Raw genomic sequence first — 24,229 nt, 5'->3', positions numbered from 1 at the left:
TGAAAACAAGACATTTGTACTACAGAGCCAGTGGTGGTTTCAGCCGGGTTGGTAACGAAAGGGTTAAAACTTCTCTCCAAAACCATTTTCTTGGCCCTGACCCCTCTCACTGCAAATTCTAAATTCTTGTTCCACTCTCGTCACCACAAAACCGTTTTGTTATCTTTCTTTATAATTTCACTTTTATTCTCCAGGTCCTCCTCCTCCTCTTCATTCTTATGTTTTCTCTTCTTTTTCTTTTTCTTCCTAAATGCTTTTATTCCATCGCAGGACACCTGGTCTGATGTCACATCTGACAGCGTAAGAGAAACACTACTGATGTCCTGTTACCAACTCCCACCCACCTAACCATGACACTCCTTTATTGTCTTTGTAGCTTGTTTAGTCCCCCCCCCCGTTTTGTACCCTTCAGTACCCTCCCTTGTGTCTTTCCCCATCACTTGTTGTTTAATCTTTTCATTTTGTTGTTAAATTCATTCAAAGTTTAATCTGAGGAAATGATACAAAAACAAAATGTATCCAAAAAATGTAATAATGTAATCCTTTCTGCTAAAGGCACAAGGCCTGAAATTTGGGGGGAGGGGACTAGTCGATTACATCAACCCCAGTGTTTCACTGGTACTTAATTTATCAGCCTTGAATGGATTAAAAGCAAAGTTGACCTCGGCAGAATTTGAACTCAGAACGGACAAAATACCGCTAAGCATTTTGCCCGGCGTACTAATGATTCTGCCAGGTCATGCCTTAATAATAATAATAATAATGTTGGTGGTAGGAAGAGCAGATGCTGGAGCTCAGCTTCACCCTCTGGCTTACCATCCAGCCATTACCATCATGGGAAATTGATGATAAACAATTATCTCTCTCTATATAAACGGCAGTTTGTCTGAGCGTGTTTCTGTGTGTCTGTTTGGTTGTACCCTCACCCTGACCACGGCTTTCAACCGATTCTGATGAAACTTGACACACACATAGCCCAATGTCATGATTCAAAACTAACGCAGCGAAAATTTTGAAAAGTTCCCCCAGTTCTGAAAGAAATCGATAAATTCGACATGGGGTCGAGAATCAGAAACACAAACCGCAAACAGTCTAGGGGACGCAACTCCACCTTTTTTAACTAAAAAAAGAATTTACCATCATGTTTTGCTATTTTTGGGCTATAACTCTAAAAATGCTTTATAGTTATTTCCCTTACAAACCTGAGCAACGCCGGGCGATACTGCTAGTATATCTATACATGTGTGTGTACTTTATATATATATATATATATATATACACATATATATATATATATATATAAATATAAAGTCACGTAACTGACCAGGCTATCAGATGTTGCTACACATCGCTGGTCACAATGCGCTTTGCATTGTTTTAGCCTTCGAATGACGCCACCCCGCTGGCTAAGCGAGCAGGCCAGCAGAAGAAAGAGTGAGAGAAAGTTGGGATGAAAGAGTACATCAGGGATCGCCACCACCCCCTGCTGGAGCCTTGTGGAGCTTTAGGTGTTTTTGGTCAATAAACACTCACGACGCCCGGTCTGGGAATCGAAACCGCGATCCTCCGACCGCGAGTCCGCTGCCCTAACCACCGGGCCATTGCACCTCCACCATATATATATACACACACACACACACACACACATTTAGGTTACTTGTTATGGCTGGTCAGAGAGTTACCAATGGTTTCACACGTATAAAATTCTTGGTTGTAGATGTGCCTCCCCATCCTCATTGGCTGGAGGCACACAACTTCTCTTAAGTGTTTGTTTTTTTTGTTTGGTCATAATAAATAACAATTTTACATCAAGTCAGAAAGGTTACTTTGTACTTTCAAAGAGTACAAATATATTATCATCAAACAAGAATATTACTGACAGGGACTTCAAAGTTTTGGCCAGTTGAGCCATCATCAACTGCAATCCGATGATGGCTTAACTGGTTAAAACTTCGAAGTTCCTGTCAGTAATATTATTTTACTCTTTTGATTGTTTCAGTCATTTGACTGCAGCCATGCTGGAGCACCGCCTTTAATCGAGCAACTCAACCTCTGGACTTATTCTTTGGAAGCCCAGTACTTATTCTATCGGTCTCTTTTGCCGAACCGCTAAGTAACGGGGACGTAAACACACCAGCATCGGTTGTCAAGCAATGCTAGGGGGACAAACACAGACACACAAACATACATGCACACACACATATATATACATATATACGATGGGCTTCTTTCAGTTTCCGTCTACCAAATCCACTCACAAGGCTTTGGTCGGCCCGAGGCTATAGAAGAAGACAGTTGCCCAAGGTGCCATGCAGTGGGACTGAACATGGAACCATGTGGTTGGTAAACAAGCTTCTTACCACACAGCCACTCCTGCGCCTATTATTGTTGAAGAATAATATAAAGATATTCAGAAATTTAATAAAGGAACCAAAAGTATGAAATTCCCTGAGAATAGGTAGTGTTTGTGTGAAATTCTGAATATCTTTTGTGTCAATGGCTCCAATCTAGAACCTGTCATATTTTTTTAGTTGTTGTAGTAGTAGTAGTAGTAGTAGTAGTAGTAGTAGCTGTGTTTATTGTTAGTGGATAGAAGGTAGATCCTGTGTGAATTTTTCTATTGATTTGTGTTGTTCCTTACAATGTGGTTCCTATCTTGTTTTCTTTGTTTAAGGTTGATGTGTTATATATTTGTATGAATGACTACAATGTAGAACTTGGTGTTCATATGTGTCTGTGTGTGGGTATTTAGATTTTCTTTTTCATTCATGGTGAAATGTAGCGGAAAAAAAGTTTCAAAAGAAAAATGCACATAAATTTTATGTTGGGTAAAATAAATATCATGGCCTCAGTCAAATGACTGAAACGAGAATAAAAGAATAAAAGAATAAAAGAATGCTAGTTTTATGAAGTAGAATATTTACCGAGTTGACTGGTTTCGCTCGTGCTAATCATGACTAAGATGTTAGTGATAATGTTACAATTTCATGCTATCAGAAATAGTTTTCGTTCCATGATAACAGGAAGAAGGATATTTTGTAAATGAATCTGGGAGCAAATAATTTTTATAGGAGGTAATCAGGGATTATCTGAAGGAGGGGAGGTAAAGTACTGGATACTGAAACTATATATATATATATATATATATATATATAGGTTAGTTGAGTTAGAGGTTAAAATAACCATCTAAGGGATAGAAGTATCCATACACACTACCAGTATATTACCTATGTGTGACCATGGGCAAACATATGCTCATAGGTTATAGGTAAAGACAAGAATATACATAGATTTATCAAGAATCACAATTTAAAGAAAGCAGGAAATGGAAAAGTAACAATTTATTAATTAATAAATAATTGATGTTAGTTAGTTGTTGTTCATCGGTACTTTTCCATTTTCTGTTTTCTGTATATATATATATATATAATCATCATCATCGTCATCGTATAACATCTGCTTTCCATGCTGGCATGGGTTGGACAGTTTGACTGAGGACTGGCAAACCAGATGGCTGCGCCAGGCTTCAATCCTGATCTGGCAGTTTCTAAAGCTGGATGCCCTTCCTAATGCCAACCACTCCGAGAGTATAGTGGGCGCTTTTACGTGCCACTGGCACAAGGGCCAATCTGGCAGTACTGGCAATGGCCACGTTCGAAATGGTGTTTTTTACGTGCCACCTGTACAGAAGCCAGTCCAGCGGCACTGGCAACAACCTTGGACAAATGTTTTGTTCACAAGCCACCGGCACAAGTGCCAGTAAGGCGACGCTGGTAACGATCACGCTCAAATGGTACTTTTTACGTAGGTGCAAGGCTTTGAAAATTTTTTTGGAGAGAAGTGGGGATAGTTGATTACATCAACCCCAGTGCATAACTGGTACTTATTTCATTGATCTCGAGAAGATGAAAAGCAAAGTCGACCTTGGCAGAATTTGAACTCAGGATGTAGTGGCAGAGGAAATATTGCTAAACATTTTGCCCGGCATGCTAACATTTCTGCCAGCTTGCTGTCTTCTTTTAATAAAAGAATAAATAATCTTTCCTACTCTCGGCACAAGGCCTGAAAGTTTTGGGGAGTGGGGGGGGGGCTTGTTGATTAGATCGACCCCAGTGCATGACTGGTACTTAATTTATCAACCTCAAAAGGACGAAAGGCAAAGTCAACCCTGGTAGCCTTTGAACTCAGAATGTAAAGACGGGTGAAATGCCGTGAAGCATTTTTGTCTGTTCTGATAATGCTTCTTTCAGCTCACCACTTTAATAATGATGGTAATAATAATTCTTTCTGCTAAAGGCAAAAAGCCTGAAATTTTGGTGGGAAGGGGGAATTTGACGACAATCAATCCCAGGATTTCATTTTACTTATTTTTCTCGGCCCTGAATGGAGAAAAAGGCAGAGTTGACCTCAGCGGTATTTGAACTCAGAATGTGGAAACAGACAAAATACCTCTCGGCATTTTGTCCAACATTCTAATGCCTCTGCCAGTTAGTTCACCGCCTTAATAATAATAATAATAATAATAATAATAATAATAATAATCATAATAATAATAAAAATAATAATAATCATAATAATAATCATAACAATGATGATAATAATTATAATAAATAAATAATAATAATAGTAATTATTGTGATAACATTAATAATAACAATAATAATAATAATAATGATAATAAATATTAGTAGTAGTAGTAGTAATAATGATAATAATAATAATAATAATAAAATTGGAGAAAACAGGCAATGATATTTATTATTGCTGTTTTCTCATTCGTTATAACGATGCATTTAATTTTCTTTTGCAGTAAAAAAACAAAAAAAAAAACAACCCCAAAAATGTTATTTTTCTGAAATTTTCTTATTGTTGATATTTTGCTTTGTTTACTTTTCTCTGTTAATTATTTAGATTCTTATTACATTTTCATCTCTACCCCACCCACCATGCCATTTATCTTAGTTATTAAATTATCATCACGTCCTTTCCCCACCCACCCTCATCCCCATGTTCTTCATTTGTCTTAATTAAAATTCTTCAGAGACCTTTTATGTACTTTCTTTCTTTCTTTCTTTCTTTGTTTAGGGGTTTTCTTTTAAGCTTCTTCCTTAAATCTTTTTGAATTGGCAATTATTTTGTTTCCATAGATGTCCATACATTCATTCATACATAGGCGCAGGAGTGGCTGTGTGGTAAGTAGCTTGCTTACCAACCACAATGTTCCGGGTTCAGTCCCACTGCGTGGCATCTTGGGCAAGTGTCTTCTACTATAGCCTCGGGCCGACCAAAGCCTTGTGAGTGGATTTGGTAGACGGAAACTGAAAGAAGCCAGTCGTATATATGTATATATATATATATGTGTGTGTCTGTGTGTGTGTGTGTGTGTGTTTGTGTGTCTGTGTTTGTACCCCTAGCATTGCTTGACAACCGATGCTAGTGTGTTTATGTCCCCGTCACTTAGCGGTTCGGAAAAAGAGATCGATAGAATAAGTACTGGGCTTACAAAGAATAAGTCCCGGGGTTGAGTTGCTCAACTAAAGGCAGTGCTCCAGCATGGCCGCAGTCAAATGACTGAAACAAGTAAAAGAGTAAAGAGAGTATATATATATGTGTGTGTGTATATAAATGTTTGTTTTTTTATGTTTAGTTATAATAAAAACGAGCGTCCTTTAATCTGGTGGACTTCTCTGTACTCTTTTTCGAGTACAGATTTAATATTCTTATACAAGAATGTCGTTGGCAGTGACTTGGAAGCTTCAGCCATTGTTAGACTGCCGCTGATGGCTTAGCTAGCTGAAACCTCGAAGCCACCTTGCTTGGAAACAGATGAGGGTTGTTGACAGGGAGAGCATCCGGCTGTAGAAAATTTCCGTCTTAAAGTCATTTCTGATGTATGCAAGCATTGAAAAGTAGACATTGAGACTCTGGTGTTGTCAAGTGCTGATGGATCTCATTGAAAGATGTAAATGTTGGTTAAGATATCCTGTATAGTTATTTGTTTCTCCCAATTGTGTAGACAATCCCTTGTCTTTGTCACCTTCGGAAATGCTGTGAACCAGGGATTGGCCTGTTGAAGCCCTGTAACCAATGATGTCACGGGTCACCAACTTTCGGTATGAAAAAAAAGGAAAAGAATGAACAAATAAAAAGGTCTTAACAAGAAACCATTGCTGTGTCTAGAGAGGGTCATTATGCCAATAATAACACATGCACTGGTTCTGTCAATTAGTTAATTATCTAACCAACTAATTAATTAGTTGTTTAATTTTCAGGTTAAACAATCATTTGTTAGTCAAAATCCTTTCATCACTATTTGTGACCTCATCAAGGATATGCCCTCTCTCTTCAAGGTTTTCCTTGAGTCTGTCTGAGAATCAGTCTTATGCCTCTGTGTGCGTGTGTGTGTGTTTGTATGTGTTTATGTAGGTTGTTTCATCAAGACATTAAGCAAACAGTCAGTTAATTAGTTATTTGATTAGGTCTCAAACTGATTAACAATGAAGAAGTGATATTGAATCAGTGCATGTGTTTATTATTATTATTGGCAAAATGACCCTCCCAAGGACGTTTCAATACATGAATTCACATTGAGGATCTTGCAAACCAATTACGACAATGAAATAACAGACCATAGTAATTTCTTTTAATTATGCTTACCTAACGAAGCAGCTGAAACGGGTTTGCTTTTAAGGGTTTTTGGGGCAACATTACTCAGTAGAACTCATAGTTTGGAGGTCACTGGGGGCACTGGAGGCAGAGCTGCCCCTTCTATGAATGCGGGGATCCCAGCACCAGTTTTATGGACATGTTGGTAAGAATGTCTTGGAGGAAGAATTTACTGGGCAGGTTTCACAGACAAAAAAAAAAAAAAACCAACAGGCAGGAGATGCAGAGGGAGACCATGGGCAAGATGGCTGGATAACATCCATGAGCTTGGTTGGGCTTGCTTGGAGATTCATCTGGATCGATTGGAGACGGAAGCTTTTGACAGAACCTAATGGAAGGCGTGTCTGAGAACTCTCCGCCGACAAGAAGATAAAACGAGATAACGAAGCACTTTGATGTTTAATTAAAAATAATCTCATTATCGTTAGTGTTGTTATTGTTTCTTTGTGTGTTTTGTTTTGTTTTTGTTTGAGTCTATTAACGATTGCTTTTTTTTTTCTTTCTTTTTTTGTGTTTGATCTTTATGCATGATGTCACTTGCTGTTACTACTACTACTACTGCTCTAACAATTACTACTACTACTACTACTGATACGACTACTACTGCTACCACCACCACTACTACTACTACTACTCCTGCTGCTGCTGTTCTTTGTGTCTGTGTCTGTACACACATGGTCTACAATGTTGGACATCATTCGTTACAGTATGCGAAAGTTGAGGTATTCATCTTATATTTATTTATTTTTGTTTGTGTGTTTATGTATGTGTGTGTACATATGTGTGTATATATATACACACATGTATGTATGTGTGTGTATATGTGTATGTATGTAGTGTTTATATATATGTATTATATATATATATATACACACACACACACACACATATATATATATATATATATATATATATATATATATATATATATATATAAGGCCAAAAGTGTATGTACACTGCTATATGTATATATAAAAAAGAAAAAAATGGAACAAGGATGTAACAGGTGGCAAGACATCTGGACAGTTAGATGATACAAACAAGGACGGGTCGTTTGGAGTTTTCTATCCTCAGTCGTGTTCCAGATTTTCACAGCAGTTTCAGCCGGTTACTCTTGTGACTGCTCCAATCTGGCCGGCCTCAAGAAAATCTAAGCTAAGAGCATTAGATTCTTTGGAAGAAAGCAAGCGAATGTATACAAAAACAAGGACAAATACATTTGCTTGCTTTCTTCCAAGGAATCTAGTGTTCTTAGCTTAGATTTTCTTGGGGCTGGCCAAATTGGAGCAGTCTTGAGTATAACCAGCCAAAACTGCAAAGATGATCTGGAACTCGACTGAGGATAGAAAACTCCAAATGATCCATCCTTGTTTTTTCTTGTCCTTGTTTTTTTTGTATCATCTAACTGTCCAGATGTTTTGTTGTTGCCTGTAGCATTGGTATAATAGTTATCCCTTAGTGATACGACATGTCAAATAGAAATTAAAATAATTCATATCAAATTGTTTAACTCTTTGACATTATTCTGGCAGATGTGAAGCTTCTTTATTCACAACGCTTTGAATTAATCCTGCATTATCTCATAGCTTTGAGATTTGTTGTTTTGCTTTAGATTAGTTTCACCAAAAAGGGCTTTGAATGTTTTGATTGTTATCAGTTGCAGAACATCATCTGCAACCTTTGCTCATCTTCAAAGCCCTCAATTCCACAACGAAAATTTTTTCTGGAACTTATATCAAGCCATATGTTCATTGATGACCCCACTTGATTAAATACTAGGTTGAAGTTGCCAGCTGTTTCTGCTGCTCATGTTGTGCTTTATTTACTGAGGTTTTTTTCCATCTTTAATTTGACAACTTAAAATAATTAAAAATAACATAGAAAACAAAACAAAACTATTAATGTGAATCAAGAGATAGCAATCTGCACTTTAAAAAAAACTATGTAGTTATATAGACATAATTAAAACTTTATTCTAAAATAACTATCAAATTATTTGAAAAATAACCAAAAGGACAATTATTTTTAGTGCCATCTGAGTGTTTGCAGAAATATGAATGTGTGTGTGTAAATATATGTGTGTTTATATGTGTAAATAAATGTGTGCATGTGTGTGTGTATATATAACAGCTCACACACCCTTACATAGTTGAATAAGGTGTCATGTTGCGTGAGTCTTATACATTTCCTTGTTATGGAATCTTATTTAATGGTCAAACCATTTCAATAAACTATAAACTTATTCACCATTGCCAGCAAGTAGCCTGAAGTCTGAATTGCAGACTACTGCTGGCGTATCAGTGGTGTACACTAGTGTTCATCTGGGCTTGACTGTTACCATTTATAGTCAGTAGTCGTAAGGAGACATGTGACTTCACTGGTGGAAAAAACTAATGAAGCGAGACAACATGGAATGAAATACAATATCATAATACTTGAGCACTTTTATGTGTATATATATATATGTATATATATAATGTATAATCTTAGTATTGACCAGACTACCAGATGATGTTACACATCACTGGTCACAATGTGCTGTGGATCATTTTAGATTTTGAATACTGTCACCCAACTGGCTTGGCAAGCGGGCCAACGTTTATCCTGATCGGAAAGTTATTCTATTGTGAGGTTATCTATTTACAGCTGAGTGATCTGGAATGAAGTGTTTTGCTCAAGAACACAATGCGCAACCTGGACTGGGATTGAACCCATGATCTAGTGAATGTGAGCAGAACACCCTAACCACTGAGCCATGTGCCTTCACACACACACACACACACATATATATATATATATATATATATATATATATATATATATATATATAAGGCCAAAAGTGTATGTACACTGCTATATGTATATATAAAAAAGAAAAAAATGGAACAAGGATGTAACAGGTGGCAAGACATCTGGACAGTTAGATGATACAAACAAGGACGGGTCGTTTGGAGTTTTCTATCCTCAGTCGTGTTCCAGATTTTCACAGCAGTTTCAGCCGGTTACTCTTGTGACTGCTCCAATCTGGCCGGCCTCAAGAAAATCTAAGCTAAGAGCATTAGATTCTTTGGAAGAAAGCAAGCGAATGTATACAAAAACAAGGACAAATACATTTGCTTGCTTTCTTCCAAGGAATCTAGTGTTCTTAGCTTAGATTTTCTTGGGGCTGGCCAAATTGGAGCAGTCTTGAGTATAACCAGCCAAAACTGCAAAGATGATCTGGAACTCGACTGAGGATAGAAAACTCCAAATGATCCATCCTTGTTTTTTCTTGTCCTTGTTTTTTTTGTATCATCTAACTGTCCAGATGTTTTGTTGTTGCCTGTAGCATTGGTATAATAGTTATCCCTTAGTGATACGACATGTCAAATAGAAATTAAAATAATTCATATCAAATTTTTTAACTCTTTGACATTATTCTGGCAGATGTGAAGCTTCTTTATTCACAATGCTTTGAATTAATCCTGCATTATCTCATAGCTTTGAGATTTGTTGTTTTGCTTTAGATTAGTTTCACCAAAAAGGGCTTTGAATGTTTTGATTGTTATCAGTTGCAGAACATCATCTGCAACCTTTGCTCATCTTCAAAGCCCTCAATTCCACAACGAAAATTTTTTCTGGAACTTATATCAAGCCATATGTTCATTGATGACCCCACTTGATTAAATACTAGGTTGAAGTTGCCAGCTGTTTCTGCTGCTCATGTTGTGCTTTAATTTACTGAGGTTTTTTTCCATCTTTAATTTGACAACTTAAAATAATTAAAAATAACATAGAAAACAAAACAAAACTATTAATGTGAATCAAGAGATAGCAATCTGCACTTTAAAAAAAACTATGTAGTTATATAGACATAATTAAAACTTTATTCTGAAATAACTATCAAATTATTTGAAAAATAACCAAAAGGACAATTATTTTTAGTGCCATCTGAGTGTTTGCAGAAATATGAATGTGTGTGTGTAAATATATGTGTGTTTATATGTGTAAATAAATGTGTGCATGTGTGTGTATATATATAACAGCTCACACACCCTTACATAGTTGAATAAGGTGTCATGTTGCGTGAGTCTTATACATTTCCTTGTTATGGAATCTTATTTAATGGTCAAACCATTTCAATAAACTATAAACTTATTCACCATTGCCAGCAAGTAGCCTGAAGTCTGAATTGCAGACTACTGCTGGCGTATCAGTGGTGTACACTAGTGTTCATCTGGGCTTGACTGTTACCATTTATAGTCAGTAGTCGTAAGGAGACATGTGACTTCACTGGTGGAAAAAACTAATGAAGCGAGACATGGAATGAAATACAATATCGTAATACTTGAGCACTTTTATGTATATATATATGTGTATATATATAATGTATAATCTTAGTATTGACCTGACTACCAGATGATGTTACACATCACTGGTCACAATGTGCTGTGGATCATTTTAGATTTTGAATACTGTCACCCAACTGGCTTGGCAAGCGGGCCAACGTTTATCCTGATCGGAAAGTTATTCTATTGTGAGGTTATCTATTTACAGCTGAGTGATCTGGAATGAAGTGTTTTGCTCAAGAACACAATGCGCAACCTGGACTGGGATTGAACCCATGATCTAGTGAATGTGAGCAGAACACCCTAACCACTGAGCCATGTGCCTTCACACACACACACACACACACACACATATACAAGCATCACACAAGATGAAGAGGCACAAACCCACAGTGGCCACCTAAAATACACACACACACACACCAGTGTAAATACATAAATGTGAAACAAGGTGGGATAAAATAGTACTCAACTACCGGAGGTAGAGTAATATGCTTTAGTATTATTATTAAAGCTGCAAAAACCTCACGAAAATAGCACAAATAGCAAAGAGGCAGCTTATTGACAGAAGATGTTGCAAGAACACCACTGCTTGCAACAAGTGACACGCACACACACTCTCTAAATGTTGACACACAAATTACCCAAACTTCCAATTTCCTTCTACCAAATTCATTCACAATAGCATTGGTTGGCCCAGGGTTATAACTAGAAGACATTTGTCCAGTCCAAGGTGCTGTGCAGTAAGATTGAACTCACATACACACAGCTGGGAGTGATGTGACTTGGACAGGATTTCCTCATGTCAACAGAGTGCCTTTTCTCAGGCCCCTTCTCTAACATTAGGGACGTCGTTGCTATGGGGACCAAAATGTCATCTTCGTCTATTTCGATGTTTGTGTTTTGTTTGTTTTCCTTGTTTCATGTTTTGCTTTATTTCCCCCTCAGCTTGACGATGGCATGGAACGGGGACAGATCTCGTTGGATGACTTCACTCTTCTGCGGGTCATCGGTCGAGGAAGCTATGCCAAGGTCCTTATGGTTGAGCAGAAGGTCACGAAACGCATTTATGCAATGAAAGTCATCAAGAAAGCAATGTTTAATGATGAAGAGGTTAGTATCTCTTATATATATCTGTGTGTGTGTGTGTGTATATGACATTCTTTCTTTATGCTTTGTGTGTGTGTGTGATCCTTGGATGCAATTTATAAACATTTGATGCATATAAATTCCATCTAAGAATTATTGTTGTTGTTGTTATTATATTTATCCTACATTATATCGGTGCAGCTCAATGCAACCCCAACAAACTGGTTCACCAGCCAGCATCGTTAGACTGTGGCTGATTTCATGGAATATCAGCTTCATTTGCATATTCAAAACGCTTCCCTGAATTTAAACGATATATATAATAATGAAATTATTGTATACAGTGCTCAGGTGCACCACAACTTGTCAGAAAGTGCATATAATCTATGTTTAAAAATAATAATAATAATAATAATGAAATTATTGTATACATATATTGTATATATATATATATAATATATATATATACATATATATATATATACACTTATTGCCCACAGGGGGCTAAACACAGAGAGGGACAAACAAGGACAGACAAACGGATTAAGTGGATTACATTGATCCCGGTGTGTAACTGGTACATATTTAATCGACCCCGAGGGATGAAAGGCAAAGTCGACCTCGGCGGAATCTGAACTCAGAAGATAACGGCAAATGAAATACCGCTAAGCATTTCGCCCAGTATGATTCTGCTAGCTTGCTGCCTTGGCAATAATTAAAAGTAAACAAAATATATATATATATATATATATGCACGCGCGCGCACACACTAACATATACAGGGGTTGGAAAAATAATGGAAACCCCTTAAAATTTGAAACAAATTTATTTTAATATGGTTTAGGACCACTTTTGGCAGTAATTACAGCTTGAATTCTATGAGGTCTGGTTTCTAAAGCATCTGAGCAGCTCCTACAGATTCTGCTGTTTGGTACAGAAGCCTCTCTGATGGTGATTGTTCACATTTCACAATGTTAACATGTAGGGTCAGAACATGGTCAGAAAACTATTATACCAATGATAGGAAGCATTTCTACTACATGCATACATGTATGTGTGTCGTTGTTGGTGTGAATTCTTGTAAATGAGCTGGCGGGGATTGGAGATAAGGATAGGCTTCCACCCACAGAAAATCTGCCTCAACAAATTTCATTTGGTCCATGCAAGCAAGGAAAAGAGGACACTAAATGATATATCATTCATCATCATCATTTAGCGTCCGCTTTCCATGCTGGCATGGGTTGGACAGTTCAACTGGGGTCTGGGAAGCCAGAAGGCTGCGCCAGGCCCAGTCTGATCTGGCAGTGTTTCTACGGCTGGATGCCCTTCCTAACGCCAACCACTCCTTGAGTGTAGTGGGTGCTTTTTACGTGCCACCGGCACAGGTGCCAGACGGGGCTGGCAAACGGCCACGGTCAGATGGTGCCTTTTACGTGCCACCGGCATGGGGGCCAGGCAAGGCTGGCAACGGCCACGATCGGATGGTGCTTTTTACGTGCCACCGGCACGGGGGCCTGGCGAGGCTGGCAATGGCCACAAACGGATGGTGCTTTTTATGTGCCACCGGCACAGAGGCCAGACGGGGCGGCGCTATATATATATATATATATATATATACATACAAACACACACACATACACACTCCCTCTCCTTCTCTCTCCTCTCATGCACACAGGTAAATATTCCTGCAGGCACAGATTCAATTTTCCTCGTTCCTCAAAATATTGATGTTAAACAAATCTTTTTTCTGTAGTGATGTGTTTGTTCATAAACAAGACTAATCTCTGATGGTTTGCTGTTTGTGGATGGGTTTTCCGTTGACTTTCTGTGTGTGTGTGTGTCTGTATGTTGATTGTGTGTGTACCTGTATGTATGTAGTTGTGGGTGCATATCTACGTGTGTATGTTTGTTGCATGTATGTGTAACTGTATATGTATTTGTGTGTGCACATGTAAATAGTGTAATGTTTGAGTCTTTTATTTTTTTCTCAGTTATTATTTCATTCCTGCCAGCATCCCCCTCCATTCACCCCCCATTTCCATCCTCCTCCGTTTCCATCCCCGTTTCAGTCCCCTCCATTTCCATCCCACCTCCGTTGCCATCTCCCTTTCCATCCCCCTTTCGTTTCCCTTCCTCTCCCTCTGTTTCCATCCCCTGATGCAATCCCCTTCCATTTTCATCCCCTCCATTACCCCTGCCCCTCCATTTGCATCCCCCTCCGTTTTTCTTCCCCTCTCCCTGTTTCCCTTCCTCTCCCTCTCTTTCCCTCCCCCTCCATCCTTACTCTCCCCTAAGTCGACATTTCATCACACACACATATTCCGACCGTTACTTTAGAAAAATGGTGTGAAACTCAGGAATTCTTTGTTGCATTAATATTCCCTAATATTTTCTGGCTGGCGTTGTGCCAACCATTCTAATTTGGTTCGTTTTATAAACTAAATCTCGCTAATTAGTGAGGCTATTTCTTGATTAGTGGCGGTTTCATTTAATTGTTGTTTAACCCTTGGCCAATCCTTATCAAGCAGACACCCTGTGCTCCAAAGTGTTCTAGCCATGACCATCAAGATGTTTATGATGCTGTTGTTTGTTACAGCTGAGAGTCATTCCAATTGGTTCCTAATTGCAGCCAGGTAGGCTGAGCCATTTGAAGACAAATGTCTCTTATTTATGGTTTAATCAGAAGATGAAGAGCAGCATAAACTGTGACCTTTTCCAAAGGGATTCCACGATTTGTAAAGGAATAAGCTCCCTTCAAAATGGTGATCTGCTGTGAATGCTTACAAGAGAGTGGATTCCAGTAAAAGATCTGATATTAAACCAGGATAAAGACTAAACCCCAAGAACGGGAATTGTAGATTCTGATGTGCTTCCATCTATTTTCTTTTTATTAAATGTTTCCCTCCTAAAACTCTGGTCAACCTGAAGCTATGGCAGAAAACATTTTCCCAAGGAGCTGTGGTCTGAGTTTGAACCAGAAGCCACACAATCATTCCTCCTTCTCCTCCTCCTCCTCATCATCATCGTTTAACGTCCGCTTTCCATGCTAACCGTTTTAGGAGGGAAAATTTAATAAAAAGAAAATAGATATTCCTGTATCCACAAAATATTTTGAAGCTGTATTATAGTGTATTTTTAACCCTTTTGTTTGGGGGTTTTAATTGGGATCATTTTAACCCTAACCCTTTCTGTTGATTACTTTTGAAAACAAGAATTTAGTACAATAACTTTGTTGTTATTAAAATGGTGTTTGGAACCTAAATTAACTTGGAATTTTGATAGAAAGTTTTAATTTGGACCACTTTAACCTTTTTCTTACCATTTTTCTGTTGAAATACACTGATTTTGTTTCAATAAATTTTGAAAATTATCAAGAATTTAATAAAGTAACTTTGTTGTTATTAAAGCTGATGTTTGGAACATAACAGAATTTTGATGGAAAGTTTTTAATTAAAATCGCTTTATAACGAAGATAGCTGTATCATAGAATTAGGGATGGTCTTGGGTAGGTTGGCATCAAATGAATTAGTGTTTTTTTTTATTTCTAGAAGACTTGTTTGTCTGTACTGTTTTTGTTTCTTATGAAGACATCTCTACCCCGATGTCATCATGGAATAGTTCCAGACAATTCTGCTCATTAAATATTTAAAAACCAATCAAATAACCCATTAATTAAGGTTATATTTACTTTGGAGATAATGAAGTACCTAATTCCTTTATTCTTTTATTGGTTCAAGTCCTTGGACAGCAGCCACATCAGGACACTCCTTATAAGGAATTTCGTCAGACATATTGACCCCACCTGCATATTTCATGGTTAAGCTACCTTTCATATAACATATATCTTGTGATACAATTTTACTTTACCACACACACACACACACAAAATAGAATCTGTTCATAATCCCTATTACTAATGATTTTTCCTTTTTTTCAGGATATTGATTGGATTAACACAGAAAAACATGTGTTTGAGACGGCAACAAATTATCCGTTTTTGGTTGGGCTTCATTCCTGTTTCCAGTCTCTCAGTCGGTAAGTGGAATCCTGGCACTGATTAAGTCTGCTGTAGTTACCAGCATACAAGTCAGACTTTTTACAGCCCCAAAAAAAGGGGCCGATCAACTTATTCTCCAAGATGACTTTAGAAGACCAAAAATTTTACAGCTGGATGCCTTTTCTAATGCCAACCACTCCATGAGTGTAGTGGGTGGTTTTACATGCCACTGGCACAGGGGCCTGAGGAGGCAGATTTGTAAGGATAATAATAATCTTTTCTACTCTAGGCACAAGGCCTGAAATTTTGGGAGGGGACCAGTCGATTAGATCGACCCCAGTATGCAACTGGTACTTAATTTATTGACCACCGAAAGGATGAAAGGCAAAGACGCCCTCGGCAGAATTTGAACTCAGAACGTAAAGACAGACGAAATACCGCTAACATTTCACCCGGCATGCTAAAGTTTCTGCCAGCTCGACACCTTATAATAATAATAATAATAATAATAATAATACAGATATTAATAATTTGTAATAGTAATACAAATCTATTTCTTTCTTTTTCCTCCTTCAGTTTGTTCTTTGTGATTGAGTTTGTCAATGGTGGAGATTTGATGTTCCATATGCAGCAACAAAGGAGGTTGGCAGAGGATCATGCCCGCTTCTATGCAGCTGAAATATCTCTGGCCCTTAACTTTCTACATGAACGAGGTGAGCGGTTTAACCTGTTTTTGTGTGTCCCATGTGTGTGGGTGTAGGTGTGTGTTTTCTGCATCTTCATTCTTTTTCTGGTGTGTGTGTGTGTGTACCTCACTACAATCATGAGATAGTGAGTTCAATTCCCAGACCGAGCTGTGTGTTGTGTTCTTGAGCAAGACACTTTATTTCATGTTGCTCCAGTTCACTCAGCTGTAGAAATGAGTTGTGACATCCCTGGTGCCAAGCTGTATCGGCCCCTTTGCCTTTCCCTTGGACAACATCGGTGGCATGGAGAGGGGAGGCTGGTATGCATGGGTGAACTGCTGGTATTCTATAAAAAACCTTGCATGGATTTGTGCCTCGGAGGAGAACTTTCTAGGTACAATCCCATGGTCATTCATAGCCAAAGGGAGTTTTTACCCTTTGTACACACACACACACACACACATGTATGTATATCCAGTTCCCAGACCTGACTACATGTTATGTTCTTGGGCAAGACACTTTATTTCACGTTGCTCCAGTTCACTCATCTGTAGAAATGAGTTGCGACGTCACTGGTACCAAACTGCATTGGCCCCTTGGATAACATCGGTGGTGTGGAGAGGAGAGATGAGGCTGGTATGCATGGGTGACTGCTGGCCTTCCATAAAACAACCTTGCCTGAACTTGTGCCTTGGAGGGAAAGTTACTAGGTGCAATCCCATGGTCATTCATGACCGAAAGGGGTCTTTATATATATATATATGTATGTATGTGTGTGTGAAGGCACGTGGCTTAGTGGCTAACATATAATTTAGAGACAAATAACACCTGTCTCATCATTATATGTTATAATTTGTGTGTGTGTGTGCATGTGTGTTTACCTCCAGTGCCGAAAAATACTCTCACCAAAAACAAGCTGAATGCCTGGCTCAGCTGTGCCAAATTACCAGCTTTGAAACAATTGTGTCTATCATTGCATTCCCCTCTCTCTCTCTCTCTCTCTCGTGTATGTGTGTGTGTGTGTGTATATATATATATATATATATATATATGTTTGTGTGCCTGTGTGTTTCTATGCCTTGCTTTGTATTTTATCGTTTCTTCCTCCATTTCCCCTTGCAGGTATCGTGTACAGAGATTTGAAATTAGACAACGTTCTTTTAGATTCTGAAGGTCACATCAAACTGACCGACTACGGTATGTGTAAGGTAAGCCACTGGTCATCCTTTGCATTCTCTTTCTTTTTTTTTATTTACTGTATTATTTTTTTAATTAGTTTATTTGATAGCATTTGTTGCCCAATCACATGGTTCCGGGTTCTGTCCTACTGCGTGGCATCTTGGGCCTTGAGTGTCATCTGGAGCCCTGAGGGTCTTTTGGAGCCCTGAATGTCATCTGGGCCCCTGTTGAGAACCACTGCTGTATATAGTGAGTGGAGGGGTCAACAAATATATGTAGACAATGTTGGGTAGGGAGGGCCCCTGCTGAAAGCCCTTTAGTCTTGTCAGGAGTCTCACAATCTCTCTGGTGCCAGGTACCTAAAAAAAAAAAACACCCATTGCACTATGTAAAATGGGTTGGCATGAGGAAGGGCACCCAACCAGAGACACCCTTTTTCATTAAAATAGGGTTTTCCTGTGTAAATATCTAATATAAGGTTTCTGACTTAATTTTGGTAAAAGAAGTTTTATTTTAATGTTTCTTTTTTTGTTTTTAACTTTCAGGAAGGGTTGTTTGGAGGAGAAACCAACACATTTTGTGGGACACCAAATTATATTGCTCCGGAAATACTCCGGGGCGAGCCATATGGTAAGTGGGTGAATCGATGTTGATGATGCACCTAGCACTTGCATGCATTGCATGTGCATTTGTGTGTGTGTGTGTGTGTGTATGTGTGTGTATGTGTGTGTATGTGTGTGTATGTGTGTGTGTGTGTGTGTGTGTGTGTGTGTGTGTGTGTGTGTATGGTGGACTCTCTTGTCGTAAATGATGGCTGAGGGTTCCACAACCAAGAATTCAATATCTTATTGAGCCGCTAGACAGCTTGTGTGTGTGTGTGTGTGTGTGTGTGTGTGTGTGTGTATAACCTTAACATGTGATCTTAATGCACTGCTAACACAGTAGTACATAGTATTGATCTACAAAAAATGTTCAACACACTTTGTAACATACTAGGGTTGCATATTGAGATACTGTATGCCTATAAGTCATATATATATATATATATATATATATTATATTGTCAATAATAATAAGGGTAAAATTAATTAATTATTAATTAATAATTTTACCAAGTAGTGTTTAGTATGTAAAAAGACCATTTACGGTATATTTAAAACATTACGTTATATGATTAGGGTCAGTAAAAAAAATTTACTTTACCACAAACCGAACTTTTAGAAATAGCAGCCAAAGAATTGGCTCTTCTTATAGTAGAGAAATAGCTAAATTCTTTGGCTGCTATTTCTAAAAGTTTGGTGTGTGGTAAAGTAGATTTTTTTGCTGAACCCTAATTATATAAAGTATATATATATATATATATATATATAATATATATATATATGTATGCTTGTATGTATATGTCTGTATATTTTCTGTATGTCCATTGCATACTTTTGTATATATATGTATACATGTATTCTGTATGTATATATGTATACTGTGTGTCTATATGTTGTGTATATGTATGTATACTGTGTACGTGTACATATGTTGTATAATAATAATAATAATAATGAAATTATTGTATACAGTGCTCAGGTGCACCACAACTTGTCAGAAAGTGCATATAAAGTACATGCAATAATGCAGAAATGTCTGGAAAGTGAACATGCTTGTGTGTGTATGGAGGGGAGAAAATCAAGTGTAGTGTTGGCGAATCTCAGGAAGCATGGAAGTTTTGAAGGATGCAGTGCTCCGACAACTAACAACCGATGCCGGCAGTATATTGTGTGCATATATCTACATATACTCTGTATAAAGTAATCCTTTGCCATTTTGCGGTTTACCTGTCATGGTTCACCTGTCGCTGTTTATTATTTAAGCTTACATTGATTCCTCTATGATGTTTTGCATTTATAGTAAAATAAATATATACAAATTATAAAAATAATAAAATATATACAGTACAGTCCGGTTTTTATCATCATCATCATCGTTTAATGTCCGCTTTCCATGCTAGCATGGGTTGGACGGTTCAACTGGGGTCTGGGAAGCCAGAAGGCTGCACCAGGCTCCAGTCTGATCTGGCAGTGCTTCTACAGCTGGATGCCCTTCCTAACGCCAACCACTCCAAGAGTGTAGTGGGTGCTTTTTATGTGCCACCAGCACAGGTGCCAGGCGAGGCTGGCAACGGCCACAATTGGATGGTGCTTTTTATGTGCCACTGGCACGGAGGCCAGTCGGGGTGGCGCTGGCTACGGCCACGTTCAGATGGTTCTCTTACATGCCACCGGCACTGGTATCACAGCTACAATTTCCATTGATGTTGATCGATTTTGATTTTGATTTTCTACTTTGCCAATTTTCACCTATTGTGGTGGTGTGGGGTTTGGAACATAACCCCTGCGATAGTCGAGGGATTACTGTAGAGTCAACCATCCACATTTTTCCTCCTATCACAAATGACCATTTATGGTCGTTTCTCTCTCTCTTTCTCTCTCTCTCACTTTCTCTCTTTTCATCCCATTTCAGATTTTAGTGTTGATTGGTGGGCCCTTGGTGTTCTAATGTTTGAGATGTTGGCGGGCCGGTCGCCTTTTGATGTTGTTGGCAGTGATAATCCGGATCAAAATACAGAAGATTACCTCTTTCAATGTAAGTCTGCTCTTCTTCTTCTTCTTCTTGTTCTTTATTATCATTATTATTATTATTATTGTTATTAATTGTCTTTCAATGTTGGACTTTGTTTTTATTGCATAATTTCCTTTGATAAAATTATAGAACTTCATTGTTTTTTTCCCCCAATTCTGTTTTCTTGTAACATGTGGTGTGTGTGTGTGTGTGTGTGGTGTGTAATAGCTGTGTGTAGTGTGTATTTGGTGTGTGTGGGGTGTAATGGGCTCATGTGGGATGAGTCAGGTGTATGTGTGAGTGCATGTGTATGAGGGGTGTAATTGTATATGTTGTGTGTGTGTTTGTAATGTTGTTTGTTGTTTCAAAGCCTGGTGAAGCAGACCTATCCAACCGTGACCATCCTGTCTTTTTGTATACCTTGGTCTGCATTAACCATTGTGACAATCCTTTTCTTTTTAAAAACATCAGTGTGAGTGGAGGGAGAACATGGAGGGGATTCTGTTATCCTCCCACATGGGACGAACCCGTTCATGATGGTGCCAGCATAAAACACAGCCATTCCATATCGTAAAATTCATGCAACCACATGTTCAGTCAGCTTCAATCTGTTTCTGTGTGTGTGCATGTACATGTGTGTGTCATATGTGTGTTTGTATTTGGTGTGTATATATGTGTGCCACGTTGTCAGGCTTTGTGTGTGTCATGTGAATACATGTGCTCATATGCCACATGTTCACATTCATATGCATGTGTCTACGCGTGTGTGTATTTGTATGTGTTTCATGTAAATAAATGTCGGGCAAAAGTGAAAGGCTGTAATTTTCTCTCAGTTAAACGGACAGACTCAGATGTCCGTGTGAGCATTCGTTGAAAGCCAGTGGTTTCTAACGTGGTTAGCAGTATCTGTTTGAGGGCTTCGCGACCCCATAAGGGAGCGGCAAATGTGAAGGAATGCTGTGGGTGGGTGGGGTGGGGCAGTTTTGAACTTTTAGAGGGATCAGGACTTTTCTTAAAAGTGAAATATTCAGACCGGGAACTGCATTTTAATACTAAATATCAGAGACAAAAAAAAAAAAAAGGAGTTAAAATATGAGTTGAGTATTGTGCTGTCAGTGAGCAGAAAACCGGACAGTTGATGTGCCAAAGTGGAACATAGGCCATTGAGGATTTTGTCTTCACTGTTCTGCAGAGAAGCGGAATTGTCTCTTCTGCTTCTCTGCAGTTGAATCCCTGCTTCTTTCATGCAGTTTCCTTTCAGGTTTTGGTTTCCCTGAAGAAAGGCCTTCTTCTTCCAGGTCTTGTTGGTCTACAATAGTTATCAATGCCGTTTGTGACTCGTTTTCTGGGTAGGGATTTTGGCCCTTCGCAAACCCATACTTACCTCTTGCAAGAGGGGGGTGACTCATATTGGTTTGGCTCCTAACCTTTGACTTGTCCAGCATGAGAGGCCTTACCAGGAGCTTGCATTACACTGGCAAAGCTCTGAGGGTCATTGAAACATGCAAGCCTCCACACCACAATAAAAACTTAATTTTGTGGTAACTGATGTACCTAGGTCCAATATAAGGGCAGAATCGTTAGCACGCCAGGCGAAATGCTCAGCGGTATTTTGTCTGCCATTACGTTCTGAGTTCAAATTCCGCCAAGGTCGACTTGCCTTTCATCCTTTTAGGGTCGATAAATTAAGTACCAGTTACGCACAGGGGTCGATGTAATCGACTTAATCCTTTTGTCTGTCCTCGTTTGTTCCCTCTATGTTTAACCCCCTGTGGGCAATAAAGAAATTGACATAAGTCCTTGCCCCCTGTAATAAATTCCCATAAAAATCTAACGTAGGGGCCACTGATCCATGCAAATATCTAAAAAGAAGGGCTTACTGTGTGGCTTTAATAAACCACAGAAAACAAACAGATTCTGTTTAATTAAAGTAATCTGCTCTTTTGCGTTTTTTTTTTTCTGCTAATCCTGTAGTATTGGTATCTGTAAAATACAGTCCCCTAAAAAGGGGCCGACGCTGTTGTTATAAGATTGACACGGATGACTTTTTTTTCCTGTGTGTTGTTTCGTCAGGCAGTTTAGTGGACACATATTTCCGGTTGTGATAGCTTCTTTTCTATTATTACAAATGCTTCTCGCTGTTCCCTTTTGCGCAGTCTTTAAAATGTCTGCCAGTATTATACTGCAAGTAATTTAATCCACTGTTTACTGAGCCGGGTACTTTCAGTTATAAAAATTAGGCCTTCACACCACTTTCCGGCAAAAATATACACTCCTTTTTCCGGGTGTCACGACAGAATTATCTCCCTTACAAACAGCTGCAAGACAACGAGAGTTATCGACCTTGCAAAGAAGTTATCGCCCGTGTTTTTTTTTTAGTCTTGTTTTCAATTTTGAGTACTTTTATAATTTAACACACACACCGGTAAAATTTCCACTCATTTCCTTCTTTATTTTTCTGGAATTTCCGTTGCATCTTTGCAACCTTTTCAAAAGTTGTTGACTCTGTCCGTTATTCACACTGCATTCTTTTTGCTTGTTTGTGCGCATGCGTGTGGGTCAGTGTTGGTGTGCATATGCATATGTATGTATGTGTGTGCGTGTGTGTGTGCGCGCGCGCGTGCGTGTGTGTATGCATATGTATGCATGTGTGTATGCGTGTGTGTGTATGCATGCATACATACACACATGCATGCATGCATGCGTGTATGCATATGTATGTGTATACATTTGTATGTATGTATTCTGCATATTCATGTGTTTGTGTGTGTGTGTGTGTGTGTATACCTCTGTCTGCTTGTATGTGCATGTCTGAGTGTGTGTGTGTGTATGTGGGGCTTTTTGCAACTATGTCCCATGTTTGTATGTATGGATGTGCATCTCCATATGTGGGGACGTGTGTCTCCATATGTGTCCCTGTGTGAAGTAAAGTGTGTGTGTGTGTATGTGGGGCTTTTTGCAACTATGTCCCATGTTTGTATGTATGGATGTGCATCTCCGTATGTGGGGACGTGTGTCTCCATATGTGTCCCTGTGTGAAGTAAAGTGTGTGTGTGTATATATGATCATGCGTTTCAGTCTCAATTTGTGTTTGTGCTTGTCTGTACGTATAACCTATGCATTTACTTTCATATCCATATGCTTACATACATGTGCATATACATATACATACACCCACACACATACATCTATCTACTTAACAGTCCACTAACTATTCTACTCTACTTGTGTAAACTGTGGGTATGGGGGTATGGTATTTACTATGTATATTTCCTATTTAGCATTGGGGAGGTTTCATTTATGAGGAGATACTCCTGTACTTGTCTGAGTGTTGGGTCCTTGGATAAGATGTGGATGTCAAGTTGACCCAGGTTGCCTCCATGTTGGTCCTTGGCATGTTGGTAGAGTATGGAGGACTGTCTTTTGTCGTCATATTCTCTCAGATGTTCATTTAGTCGTTCTGCTATGCTCCTAGATGTCTCCCCTATGTACGTCATGTTCATGTCTTTGCAAGCACCTTCTATGTATTTTATACACACACACACACACACACACACACACACACACACACTGACCCACACATGCGCACGACCAAACAAAAAGAATGCAGCTTGAATTACAGACAGTGTCAAAAGTATTGAAAAGGTTGCAAGACGCAACAAAATTTTAGT

At 38.6% G+C, this 24,229-nt stretch overlaps 1 protein-coding gene across 10 annotated transcripts in view; it reads left to right on the top strand.

The window, feature by feature from the left end:
- LOC115224794 (protein kinase C iota type) overlaps positions 1–24,229 on the top strand; it is a 173,314-nt gene that overhangs the window by 101,716 nt on the left and 47,369 nt on the right. For 6 of the 10 annotated variants that reach the window (XM_036513638.1, XM_036513640.1, XM_036513639.1 and 3 more), the window contains exons 11-18: positions 271–300; positions 7,374–7,388; positions 11,943–12,107; positions 16,021–16,118; positions 16,657–16,793; positions 17,889–17,974; positions 18,491–18,575; positions 20,460–20,582. In XM_036513638.1, coding sequence (XP_036369531.1) covers positions 271–300; positions 7,374–7,388; positions 11,943–12,107; positions 16,021–16,118; positions 16,657–16,793; positions 17,889–17,974; positions 18,491–18,575; positions 20,460–20,582 — 739 coding nt within the window. The remainder of the gene's footprint in view (positions 1–270; positions 301–7,373; positions 7,389–11,942; positions 12,108–16,020; positions 16,119–16,656; positions 16,794–17,888; positions 17,975–18,490; positions 18,576–20,459; positions 20,583–24,229) is intronic. The other 4 variants (XM_036513637.1, XM_036513635.1, XM_036513632.1 and 1 more) reach the window with 3 other exon arrangements.

The sequence above is a fragment of the Octopus sinensis genome, linkage group LG26 (assembly GCF_006345805.1).
Source record: "Octopus sinensis linkage group LG26, ASM634580v1, whole genome shotgun sequence".
Classification (NCBI taxonomy): domain Eukaryota; kingdom Metazoa; phylum Mollusca; class Cephalopoda; order Octopoda; family Octopodidae; genus Octopus; species Octopus sinensis.
The sequence above is the reverse complement of the archived record's forward strand: the minus strand, read 5'-3'. Positions and strand labels throughout refer to the sequence as shown.